Source organism: Lissotriton helveticus, chromosome 7 (assembly GCF_964261635.1).
Source record: "Lissotriton helveticus chromosome 7, aLisHel1.1, whole genome shotgun sequence".
In the NCBI taxonomy this organism is placed as follows: Eukaryota; Metazoa; Chordata; class Amphibia; order Caudata; family Salamandridae; genus Lissotriton; species Lissotriton helveticus.
Genome location: NC_136068.1, coordinates 1,962,152,416 through 1,962,165,945, shown reverse-complemented (window position 1 = coordinate 1,962,165,945; position 13,530 = coordinate 1,962,152,416). Strand labels below are relative to the sequence as shown.

The following is a 13,530-nucleotide window of genomic DNA, read 5'->3' as shown; positions in this document are numbered from 1 at the left end:
CCATGTAATGCGCTGTTTCCCACCACCTCTACTTTGTCCCTCTAAAAAGAGGTCTGCCGCCAAAGTACTGATGAGTTCTTCATGTGCCTGATACAATGAATTGTGGGTTTCCTGGCTACTTGATTTCTCACTTAGGTTGCCCACTTTTTCCAGTGTTGGAATAAGTCTGGCAAAGAGTCTTGGAAGGTTCTCTCTGCTAGTAACTAGTTTTTCCCACCTTATTCTCCTTCTGTTATTTTCCAGGAGCAGCCCTGTATTTGGCACCGCCGTAGCATAGCCCCTGCCCTCCTGGCCAGGGAGAGCACAGTCTAGTTCTAGGGCGTTGTGGTCGCTGTCGTATCTTTCTATCACCCTAAAGTCTATAATATGCGACCACATGGGCAATTGCACTAGGACATAGTCCAGCTGTGACTCTCTGCCTACTCTGTTAAAGGTGCATTTGCTCGGAATATCGGATTTGGTGCACCCATTGCAGGTTCTAACCCCATGTTTAAGGGTTAGGGCACTAATCTGTAGAGCAAGAGTGGTCCAAGCTCTGGGAGGGGGAGCCACCGTGGGGGGAACTCACCACCTTGCGTCCTCCTGCAGGGAGGACCCGTCCAGGAGGCCTGCAAGGGGCTCAAAATGCGAATTCAAGTCCCCTCCCACCACAAATGGAATCCCCTCAGGAATTTCACTGAGGAAGGCTAACAATTCCTCTATGGTAGGTGATTCCCGCGATATGTTTACCGGCCTTGAGTAAACATTTATCACGGCAAGTCTACGGGAGTTTGTCCATTCCAGCAGCACCACTAATATATCTTCTGAGGCCAGGGGGAGACGTGCGGCCCGACAACCCAGGTCAGTAGCCACCCAGGTTGAAAGGCCTCCAGAAGGACAACCCCTACCCCCCCATTTCGCAGGAATGGAGAATGCCGCGAAGCCATGGCGAGAGTACTCGTCCCTCGCCCAGGTTTCCTGAAACAGGCATATGTCTTTAGAATCAATGAAAGCAGTCCATTCCTGTTGGTCCAGCTTGTTACCCAGGCCAGCCACGTTCCATGATACCATCTTCAAAGGTGGTGGCCTTGGGTGCGGAGCTGGAGGTAAGGAGGGGATGTCATCAACACTAACACACAAGGGCCTAAGTTTTGAGGTCGAATCTCCTGTTGTTTCCCCTATTTCCCTAATTATGGGGGGGGGAATCAGCGGTAATTCGAGCAGTGGTTCGATTATCCTCCTTGCTGTGTGATGGAACATCGGGGTGCCCAGACTCTAACGTTTGATCCGTGGTGGATCTGGGAGATATAATAATATCTGCCTCCACGCCTTCCCTGGGATAGCAGTAGTGCTCACTATGGTTGCACATAAACTGTCAATCTACCATGTCTAAATGGCTATACCTGTTGAATGTGGGAAGGTATGTAGGGTGATGGACTATAGGTTGGCGATAGGCTCCTCTCTCTCTGCCCCTCTAGACACCTCCCTTCCCATAACATGTTTCCCAGCCCTCCTCCTCCATATATGGCATAAAATATGCTTGATGTAGAGTTCTTGGAGGATGTATATGTAAAAAGAAAGGGGTATCCCCGACTAGAGTTCCTAATTCGGGATAGGTATGGTATTTGGAAAAAAGATAATTAGGAACTAATATTTAAACAAAGGACAAAAACGGACTAGTGACAGCAAGAACTATGAGTGAACAAGATGCATGGTACAAAATTATGGATTTTATTTTATTCAATTTTCGTTATAATAAAAAACATTGTTGTTTAATTACAAATGGTTATTGTGTGCATGCCTCCATTATACATGTGACTTATGATCTACATATATATACATCCTATTGTATCCTGTACATATTTCAAGATAATTGAATTTAACTTGAGATCTCAACGGAAGCTTGTTTTAGCACATTAATACATAAAAACATGGCTAAATATGTCATCTACGCGCGTTTCGGCTGAGGGCCTTCATCAGGGAGCCATGTGGGTATCCAAAAATAGACCTGGACATATAGATGGTGTTGATTCTCGCAGGGAGGAGAAGGTAAGAGTAATCTGGGTTGGCAGGAAGTCTGTCTTGGGGAAGTGGACACTTTAGCGTATTATATTAGTTAGTTTGTAATTTTCTTTCTCCAAGTTTCCTTTTATTTAAGGGTGGGGTGCGCTTAGTTAGCTTAGGGTTTCTTCTATATAGTTGGGAAGCTACATATTACTTGTTTCCAGGTGAAGATCCGAGGATAACCTGCCAATAGATCTCAAAGGTTCTTTAGGCGGGGATCTGTGGACGGTTCTTGTCGCGCTGACAGTCTTTAGTTCGTGTCCACTGGTTGTATATTGGGGATCTGTAGGATTCTGTCCGTTCAGCTGACGGAGTCCGTCATAGTGATGGTGGTACAGAGACACTCTAAGTGGCTTGTGGTCGTCTCTTGGTCACCTTCCAATGGGGGGGTCCTGCCGGCGTGTGTGGAGCCAGGGTCTGGGCTCTTGGAGGATGGAAATCTCCTCTCCCTCTAGTGTCCCACCCTCCCACCCTCTCCGGGGGTCTACCCCAACCCTCCTCCTCACATGTATTTCTCAGCCGAGGATAAAAGAAAGAGAGGGGTAGGGATTAAATATTGCTCCCCTGCTCGTCAGGGCACCATCCACAAATGTGGGAAACAATCATAGGATCTCTAAAGCTAATCAGGACGCAGTCTCCTTTGATGGATTTTCTTGTGCTACCCACCCATGGTGCCCTTCTTACCATGAGCACGTCACTCGTTATACTTAGCGGGAGAGGTCTAAACATAGATAACCAACTTACCACCTTGTTCTTTAAAGAAGCGGTGGATTCATTGGAATTGATTTTTAACTCGGGTACCCCCGCAAGGATTACTGTGTACGGGCTCGCCTCCGGCGGCAGGTTCACTGCTCTTGCCTTGTTGGCATTGCCTGGTACCTCCACAGTGGGAGCTGCTGCTTTAAGAGGTTGGCTAGGGGCAGGAGTATTATCCATAAAGTACTTAGACGTGGTTTGGGAAGGGAGTATTTGCTCGGGTTGGGCTATAGGCTGGTTGGGGAATGGCAGCATTACTTTTTGACTGCGTGGGCGTGCTGTGATAGGGGGTTGATTTGGCCAATTGGGCTTGGGGTACTGCACTATTGCCTGCCTTAGTGGTAGCTGGGACACCCTTCTTGTTCCTTTTTTCTGTCCCCCCTCTACCGCCCTTATTATCTACTACGCTATGTACTTTGAAGTTGTCGGCTAGTTGCACCGTTTATTTCTCTATGTTTACTAGCCTAGCTTCCATTTTAATTAACCGTGCTTCTAGGGCGCTTAATAAAGACCTTAGAAGGTCTCCAATATCGGCAAGGGTGATATCTACCGAAGAGGTCTCAAGAGGATTCGTGATACTAGGATCTAATAACTCTACAACCGGTATCTCGATGGGCATAGCTTCAGCTGTGACCATACGCGAGTTCCCCGTTGTGCTCAATCCGGGACTAATAATCTCCACAGTAGGATTGAGCTTCGGGGTTTTTGCCTTCCTTCCCCCCTTGTTTTGTGTCCCTCTTTTCCTTTTGGGGATTGCTCCTTCCCTTGCCCCTTGCAGAGGATCTCTGTTGTTACTGATATCCACCGCAGGAGCATATTCAAGATTTAGCAGCAAGCTGGGGTGGGGTTGGACAGGTGGTAGGCTTAATAAACTCAGGTCGACTACGTCACTGAGGTCCTTCATACTACTGTGAGAGCTGGAGTTAATCAGGTTAGGATTCACAGAAGACTCTCCTTCACTAATAACCCCTGTGTTGGACTCAGTGTACTCGGTATGCTTGGGTCTATTTTCTGGGCTCTTTGCCTGTGCCAGGGGGCCCATTGAGGATCTTCTCACCCAGTTTATTTCTTGCGAGATGCGCCTCTCCAGGATCGTGATTTCATCGATCAATAGTGACCCTGCTTTGACAAAGTAATTATCCAGTGGACCTTTGGCAGCACCAGTTGCTGCCAACGTGCTCTTGCTCCTGGTTTCCCTCGTGGTCATCGTCAGGCGCAGGTGATTTCAGTATTTGCCAATGTAATGGAAAGTCTGAAAGGAAGAAAGAATAAATGAGCGGACCAAGGGGGATGGCCCGGTCCCGGTCACGACCGTTCTCGAACAGCCTCAAACGGCCCGCCCTTTGCCCGGGCTTCGCCCCGTGCTCCATCCCAAACGCGCAGTTATGGGCACTCCTATATAGAAGGGAGGAGGGGGGCGGGAAGAGTCGCAGGTGCACCTGCTGGTTTCAGCGCTCAGCCTGCTGGGACTCGCAGTCCCACACCCTCGGGACAGTCAGGCACAAGTCTCCCCGGTGAAAATGCCCGGTTGGAATCCTTTCGGGCTCCTCAAAGGTTGCTCCTCTTTGACTCAGGAAACGATCTTGCCACAAAACGGCTGCGAGCGGCACGGGCGTTTTCAATAAAAGGCGTTATTTATTGAGCAGTCTTCTTTCTCATGCAAGAGAAATGAATTGCCTTAATTGCAATACTTATCATAAAGTAAAGTGCTTACAGTAAAAGTAGTATTATGAAATAATACTGTAAAAGCATTGATATGGTTTCTTAGCCATATGATACTTTAAAATAGATCAAATATATACTTACATAAAACATTGACTAACGTACTCAACTGGTGCTTCTAATCTACGCCTACCCCGGTGTACCTGACCTAAGCCTAATACGTGGGAAGGAGTAAGTAAGTAGCAGTTTAAGTTAAGTTGGTTTTTGCCAAGGAATCTGAATCAAGAATTCTCTTTAAGGGTTTAGTCAGCTCCGTAGCTGGGTAATAGAAAGCAGGAGGTCTGGTATCTCTCTCTCAGGACTCGATATCCCAGCAACCCGCAAGGGCAGCTGGAAACACCGGAGCTGGATTTTCTTGGCTGGAGAAAAAGACAGCGTCTTTCTCAGTGCGTCAAAAGGGAGGGGCGGCGTCCGTGGGCTCTCGCATCAGCTGGGCTCTCGGGCAAGTAGATAGCCGCTCTGCTCCAAACCACCGTGTGTTTGCTTAAGGCAACGTTGGTATATTTATACCTGAAAGGTGCCAGGTTTTACGTAAGGTTGGACATAAGACGTCAATAAAGATGTCACTAAGAACTGGCCATTCTTTCAGTGCTCGCAGGAGTTCTAGGACAAATAAAAACAGAAGCATGGGGATTTCCCAGGTTGCTGGAGGTTTGCTTTGTTTAAAGAATGCGTTGTACTCTCTAGGAGTCTGGGGAAGTAGCATTGCTTAATTTGGACTGCATGGGCTATGACTAAATATGGATATTATTCTTATGCCTTTATAAGGATATTATTTATTATAGCCGTACAAGGGCATAAATTAGGAATATCGAATTAGGGTCCTAGAGAGAAATACAACAATCTAAACGAATGACCAGCCACAACGGGGAGTGATAAGAAATGCCCCACCCGAGATAGCACGCTTCACAAATCTTAAGCTCCATTCCAGCGGGGAGCAATGCATAATCCAGCCAAGAACGACTACCATGAGCCGCAGAGACATGAGAGTAGTGAACGGACATCGGGTAGCGTGCACGCCATCCATCGATCAAACCCATCGACGCAAGAAAGTCCGATAGCCACCGCTGCGATGGGCGGAGCACCCGAGGAGGGCAGCGATCCAATTCCCAATCCAGCACAGATTTAAAGTCCCCACCAATCACCAGGTCTCCCAAAGGAAGCGAAAGAAAAACATTCCCCAGATCATGATAGGTTTCGGTTTGTAATCCCGGCGGCACATACACAGACAACAAAGTTACAGTTAGGCTCCCAACCAATCCCGAGACTCCAACGTATCTCCCCCTCTGGTCGACCCAGGTGTGTTGCACCGACAGTGGAAAGGAGTTCTTGACCAAGATCCCCACTCTCCTCGACCCGGTTGTGAATCCTGCGTGCACTACCAATTTATAACCCCCCCTGTGGAGGGCCAAACATGTATTCCCAACCATATGTGTCTCCTGTAGAAGCACTATGTCCGGGGCATGTCTCCTAATTAGCTGGTTCACCATCCCTCTCTTGATCTTGTCCCCCAGGCCATTAACATTCCAACTCAATACCCTCATTCCAGACCCCTGTGGACTACGTGTCTCCGCACCTGCACAGTTCAAAATACAATAGCATGGCTGTTCCTGAGATCAAAAAACAAAAATTAAAAACAAAAAAACACACTCTCACCATCACACACAGACCCCCACCCCCCACCCTGCACCCCATGCACTCGGCCTTTGCCAAACCCCAACTCGCAGTGTGCCTGTCGCACTTCACTCAAACTAACCCCTATCTAAATATAGATGTGAGGAGGACTCCAGTTTCCCGGATCCCCACCATCCCGCCATAATCGACACTGGTAGCAATGTCAATCAGGATGTTATATAAGCAACAGTATCCTCCTCCTTCCCACGATTCCACGTCCCAGCTACCCCGAAAATGTCACTGGTCTTCCGTCTCTTCCGTCTCCTTGCCATCGCGCTCCTGAGACTCCGCCTGAGTCGGTAGTCCATCAACCCAGTCCGACGCCGCCTCCGGGTTATCAAAGAACCAAGTCTTTCCATGCACCTCCACTCTAAGCTTTGCTGGATACATCAAGGCATATTTATACCCCTTAGTTCGCAGTCATTGTTTGACTCCTTGGAAACTCTGCCGCTGCTCTGGACCTTCTGAGTGAAGTCAGGATAAAAGTTCAGTGACGAGTTCTCAAATTGCAGAGGTCCTTGGGTTCTGGAGGCCTGGAGAATAGTATCCCTGTCTCTAAAGTTCAGGAGACGCACAATCATTGGCCGAGGGGTAGTACCCAAACGCGGTCTCCCACCTGGGACCCTGTGTGCCCTCTCGACTGTAAAGAAGGAACTTAGGCCTTTAGGCTGCAAATGCTTGGTGATTAAGTCCTCCACAAATAGGTCAGGGGATTGTCCCTCAGCATTCTCCGGAACTCCGGTCAGACGGACATTGTTCCTTCTGGCTCTTTCTTCGTACTCATCCAGTTGCCGACCCTGTACCTCTCCAGCCGTTCTGAAGTTGCGCACTTCCCGCTGGAGCTCCACCACATTGTCCGTCAGGCTCGCCGTCTTTATGTCTATGGACTTTACCTTCTCGTTCGTTTTAGTGAGATCGCCCGGATCAGGTTGACCTCAATGGTTACAGTGTCCAGTTTGTAGTCCAAGGACTGTATCTGTTGGCCAAGAGAAGTGCGAACTCCCTCAATGGCCGCCATCACATCGTGCAATGTGGGTTCCAGTGTCGTGCTAGGATCTGCCATTCCGCCATCTTGGGACCGGCCAGACGCTCCAGGCGAGCCCTTCGTAACAGTGTACCTATCCAGTTTGTTGGATTACACTGTACAACTTGTTCTGGACGATTTCACCTGGGGCTTCTCCGTCTCCGGTTTGGACATCATCTCCAGAGCCAAGCCAGCTCCAAGAGCGCACTTCTGTCGCATCCGCTCAGCTAAAAGCAGTTAGGCACCTGGCCACCACCTCAAGGGCGACGTAGTCTTCCACCACTTCCAGTACACCGGGGGGGACGCATCATCGGGAGGGGGAGGGACACCCCAATAAAAGAAGGCACCAACAGTCTGTCTTTCGTGACCGGAAGTCAATACGGGGGTCCGAGCCGGCCACTTCCGGTCGATCGATCCGATGTTTTTCAACTTGGGGCCGGGTCACCTCTCATCTGAGACCCCGGTCCCCCTCCGGCTCAGGCCCCGATCTCTCAGTCGCCCCAACTTCACTTCCCATCGTCAGATTCGACCGCGGAAAGTCTCATTCGGTGCCTCTACCACTCAGTCGACCAGATCTATGTCGAAAGTTCCGGATATGTTGCAGGATAATCCCGGCGGTTGCGGGGGTCCCGGGAGCCCCGAGCTCATGTGGCCATCTTGGACGCACGCCAAGCTCCTCCCCCTTTCGGAGGCTTTTTACGACCGAATGCTCATCCTGCATACATTAAACCTGACGGAGGTTTAATGTGGCGCAGAGCTTTACAAAGTGACGCATTTTCCTAGATTAGTCACATTGTAAATAAGGTGCAAGATGGTGCATGGTTTACGCCACAGCTGTGTCACAGAAGTGACGCAACGGCGGTGTAAATATCTCACAAGGGGCTTGTAAATCTGCTCGCTGTGTTTAGAATTTTGTATTTTTTCTTAGCATTTTTGTAGAAGAGAACATGGCAAGTGAAACATAAATTTGCTTCAAAATGTTACAAGTAGTATTACTGATTACAGTATTAATATTCAAAGTTGATTATTTGGTGGAATATAACACTTCAGTTGTGCATACTTCACCCAAAAAATTAACTAACCAAACCATAGAAGGTGATAATAATCTGATGTTAAGTTGTTGCATAGAGACATTTCTGCAGGTAATACAAAGAGAATGTTTATGAAAGTTTACTGAATGAATATTCAAGACTCATGGAAGTGAGGGACAGCTACATCTGCCGCTGAGGGAGCGACTTACCATCACGCCCCACCGACCTATGCGCGGTCATGTTCTGTGTTTATAAACTTGTTTTATCAACAGGATTTCCTTGAGCTGCATCTTCCCAATGCTGATCTTCCTCTTGAAACTGCCTCTTGGTCAGGTCTTTGTATACTTATGATGGAAGTAAAAGCCGCGACTTTGTCTCGATATGTTTCACACATTTTACAACTTAACCGAACAAGCCATGGTGTCAAATTTAAATGTTGATTAAATAAAGCTGAGAATGAATTTGTCAAAGGGCTCAAAGATTAGAAAGTGAGATTCAGTGAAAAGGTTGAGGAAGAGAAGAAGACAGTAGTAGAAAAGAAAGAAGAGGAGGTTGGAAATGTGAATCAAAAAGTTAAGGCCTTGTTTCGATGTTGCTGGACAGGGAGCTCCACCACAATGGCGATGGAGTACTGTTTGTTGCCACCGTGATGGTCGCCCACTTTAAATGTGGGAGGGGGGCCTATGGTTTAATAACCGCAGCGACTATTCCGTCTCCGCCGTGGTTACACCCCTCTGATGGCCCGGCAACATAAGGGCTGTTGGAGGTTGGCACGTATGTCTGCCGCCCCTTATTTGGATGGATGGACGTACAGGTCAATTTTCACTGCCAGTCACCTCCAGGATAACCCCTGCAGTAAGGGGCAGAGAATACTAAAAAATGCCACCTCGCCAAAGGGGAACTCCTATGGCGAGTGGGGCATAGTTTGATTTTCTAAAAAACAAAGTCCCACTTTGGGGTTTTGTTTTTAAAAATAAAAAAAATCTATTTTGCTGCATGGCTCTGTCTTTTTACAGAACGCTGGCAGGAATCAATATGACAGCGGTTCCTGTCAATGCTTGAAATGTCCGCTGGCCCGACAGACATTTCAAAATATTGATATCGGCCCGTCTGCCGAGACCGCGACTTCAGAATGATCATCACTGCCAGCCGCCATCTTCCTCTGTACGCAGTTATTTCTTGTCCTTTCCCCCACCAAGCCCTCTGCACGTAATTAAAAGTTTGTAAGCAATGTTTTTAAAACACAATGCCATTCTCCTATGTTCAACATGTTGCTTTGTTCTGAAGCTTCGGTTTCATGCTGTGTTAGCAATGGAGTGTCTCAAGGCCTCACATATTGGGACAACAATGTATTTCTCATGAGAACCTGACTTTGATAAGTGCAAAAACAAAAGTTGATGGACAGAATACAGAACAATGTCATACATTCACCCCTGTACAGAGATCTGGGCCTAAATCCATCATTTTTTTGCTCACCATGCCATTCCAGTTTGAACCCAGCCATATAAATGTAAATGTGGGATTCTTGTAAAGCGCACTGTTACTCTACCTTAGTGTCCTGGCGCTGTAGACTGCTGGGGAACCCGTCCTGGTTTTCCCTGTGAGATGGTCCCTTTCTGGGTATCTCCAGGGTGAAACCAGGCATCCGCGGCGTCTGTGGGGGGCCGTTGTAGAGATGAGGCAAGCTTAATGCCCAGAGTTACCGAGTGTGTTCCCTGGTTAGAGTAGGCACTGAGGCGAGAATTATCGAGTCCATTGACCCTGGTCCAAGACCCTGCCGCGTCGGGAATTGAACCCTGGTCCCGGGCTGTTCTCTGCTTACAGGTCTGCCGCCTCTAACCAGTGACCCACACCTCTCCATGATGCAAATCAGTCTTGACCCTGCTCCCAATGGCAACAGTCCAGTCCAGTGTAGTCATAAGAGTTGTACTAACTATAAGGTGTTTCAGAACTACAGGGAACGTACACCATACTTGATTAACCTCGGCCTTTGTACGTTCATATTAAATTGCAAGGATCTTCTTATATTTAACTCAATAAAAGTAGCCTCATCCAAGTGGCCATGGGTTCCGTCTCCCTGGATTCTTAGACAGTCACACTCTGGCTGATCCTCAATTTATGAATTATTTACTGAGCTGAATGACACTCTGCTCTGCTGTGTCACTATTGCGCTTAACTTGAGCTGGATCCCACATTATTTACTTCAATGACTGTTTGAGCCTAATTGTGGATTTTGAATTCTGTAATGATTTAAGTCATTAACAAACGTTTATGCCGTTGACTCTAATATATGGTTGTTTTGTATTGTGAAGCATATCGAGCTTTGCATTTAAATCTGGAATTATATTTGATATTGGACTGTTTTTTGGGTGATCAGGTCCAGTAAGGAGCAACAAAATCCTTGCATGGATTCACACCGCTCCCAGTTCATCAGTAGCCCTTACTTGACATACGGGGAAAAGTGCTACATTAATAGTGTAGCATACACCAAAAAACTTGCTGCAAGCCAGCTGAAGAGTGAGTGGGATGTGGCATGTGCCAGTGGCCTTCTGAGGCGCCAGGAAGAGCTGCAGGCGGAGATGCACAGAGGTTGAATGTGATGGCTTTAGGCAAAAGAAAGGTGGAGATGGCCCTATCTGAGGTTACAACAGCAGCACTGCTTTTAGCATCACCAGTCGAAACGGTACACAGTCAAAACGCTTACTCAAAAAACCATCAGCCGACCCCAACGAACTCTAGAATTACCGACCCACCTCCTTGCTATCCTTCCCGGCCAAGGTACTAGAAAAGGCTAACAACAAAATACTCACCACTCACCTCGAGCTACACCACCTCCTCGACTCCTCCCAGTCCGGATTCTGCAGTAACCAAAGCTCTGGGGCCACTCACTTCACAGCTACAGACAACATCTGAGCCCTCCTCAGTCAAGGAGAAATGGCGGACCTGATCCTCCTCAACCTCTCTGCAACGTTTGACGTGATAATCAACCACAAGCTGAACACCAGACTACACAGCACCAGTATCCAAGGGACTGTACTCAGATGGATCGCCTGGTTCCTCACTGGAAGAACCCAGGCTGTCCGCCTACTCCCATTCAGCTCTAGACCCAAGGACATCATCTGTGGAGTACCTCAGGGCTCATCCCTCGGCCTCACCCTCTTTAACACCTACATGACACACCTGGCCAACATCGCCACAATCCACAGACTCAGCATCATCTCATACACAGATGAAAGAGGACTAGCACCCTCCATAACCACCAGGTACCTCTGCATCATCGTCGACCGCAAACTGACCATGAAATCCCAGGTCAAAGCAGTCTAATCAGCCTGCTCTTCAACGTGGGCATACTACGGAAGATCTTCAATTGGCTCCCCACCAACATCAGACACAGCATCACACAAGCCCTCGCCATGAGACGACTCAACTGCAGCATTGCCCTGTAGTACCGGACATCCACACACCTCAAGAGACTACGAACCATCCAGAACGCAACAGCCAGACTCATCCCCGACCTCTCCCACAAGACCCACCCCCCTACATCAAGGAGCTCGATTGGCTCCCTTTAAAGTAGAGATGCCAAACCAAAATACTGACTGACGCATACAAAGCCCTTCACAATCTGGGACCTGCTTACATCACCCATCCCTGAGTTTCCACCACCCGGCCAGACTACTACAATCTGCCTCCCTGTCAATTGCAGATACTCCCCGCATCTACATTCTTCCAAACACCTAGACTTGGAGGACTCTCCCACAGGCTCTTCCATGGACTGAAAAATATCCTTCTGCCAAAGGGGTGCCACGGGCAGATGGACACCAAAAACAAAAAGAGCAGGAAAGCACCCGATAACATCCTCAGCACAAGGTATTTCCCATCAATTTGTGCTCAATAATGTGTGGTGGTACTGTTACCACTCCACCCTAAATTGGGTACATTTCTTTCAATGAGCTTAGTTCACAATCAATTATTACAAAGAAACCCTCCCCAGTCACGTGGTACCCTTCTGATCTACTTGTATCCACTGCACAAATAAAAGCCCAACTCACTGACTGCTTACTTGTCAAAAAGACTCTTTTCCGAGTCGCTCAGGTAGGAATGCTTTCGATATCTGGCGACCATGGCTTTTAACTCATTGCATGGCACACGTGAAGGCCTGAGGCAGTAGAAGACCTCACCGTGGCAGTGGTGAGTGTATTCACACAACTCCTCTGTCGAGTTCAGTTTAAATCCACATTCGGCTTGGACGTCTTTCGTCCCGTTTACAAACTTGCCAATCCAGTAAAGCTTCTCGTAGCCTTTCTTTCGGGCTCTCCAGAGGGCAGAGACCGCCTCGCTGGAGTGCATCAGCAGGATGGAGACCCGCACTTTGCCTTCCCAAAAGAGCGTGAAGTGGATATGGTAGGTGCCGTTGTTCAAGTCCTCAATCGCCCCCGAAGCTCCTGCTTTGAGCTCCGGAGAGTAAATCCGGGCTCTTAAATTGTCGCCCCCATGTTCCTTTTGGTTGCTGGAGAAGTCGTAGACCTGGACCTGGACCGTCAGGTTGTCACCGACGCAGTATGAGTTTTTGGGGTTCAGTATCGTGGCCCGGCTGTGGCTGGCACTGGTGGTCTGGTTCTTCCCAATGAAATGGGCCTTGGGCATGCTGGCATCGACTCTGCTGAAGATTTCAATGGTTTTCAAGTCTGTCTCAGTCAGGCGGGCTTCGATCTCCACCTTCTCCTCTGGGGCATCTGTGCAGCTTTCGTAAAAATACCTAAAACACTGAATCTGAAGAGAAAAAAGGAGGATATTATGGTCACATGTCAAGGCTCTTCCTGAAACATTTGACGGATTCATACTCCAAGCCAATCTTCTAAGACAAGCATGTTCAATGTCACTGGTTTTATCAAGAGTCACTCACTCTCTGGTAACAAAATGAAACTTTCTTTGAGCTGTCCACTTCTAGAAATGTTAAGAAATAAGAATATGTATCTTTCAGTGTCATCTTTGGAGATACCAGTGGGATGAACCAACATGTCCTTCAGACATAAAGAGATAGATCTCAGCCAGCTGGTGATGGTCTGTGCTCATTTTTAAGGAGTTTCTCCTCCTTTGCTGGTCTGGTGCAGATCAGGCTGTGGTGTGCAGAGAAGGAAGGACCTCAGCCAGAGGGGGCAGTTGTTGGAACAGCTGCCTCCATATCCCTGGGCCCGGTGGATGGGATTCAGGTCACTGGAGGAGGCCAGAAGGGGGCTTAGAGAGGGGAAAGGGGTCCAGGAGGAGTCCTGTGAGATTGAA

General features: G+C 48.2%; 1 protein-coding gene across 1 annotated transcript in view; it reads right to left on the bottom strand.

The window, feature by feature from the left end:
- LOC144767913 (NXPE family member 1-like) overlaps positions 1 to 13,530 on the bottom strand; it is a 427,122-nt gene that overhangs the window by 231,312 nt on the left and 182,280 nt on the right. Inside the window, exon 3 of the mRNA XM_078651252.1 lies at positions 12,311 to 13,020. Within this exon, the coding sequence (XP_078507378.1) occupies positions 12,311 to 13,020 (710 nt within the window). The remainder of the gene's footprint in view (positions 1 to 12,310; positions 13,021 to 13,530) is intronic.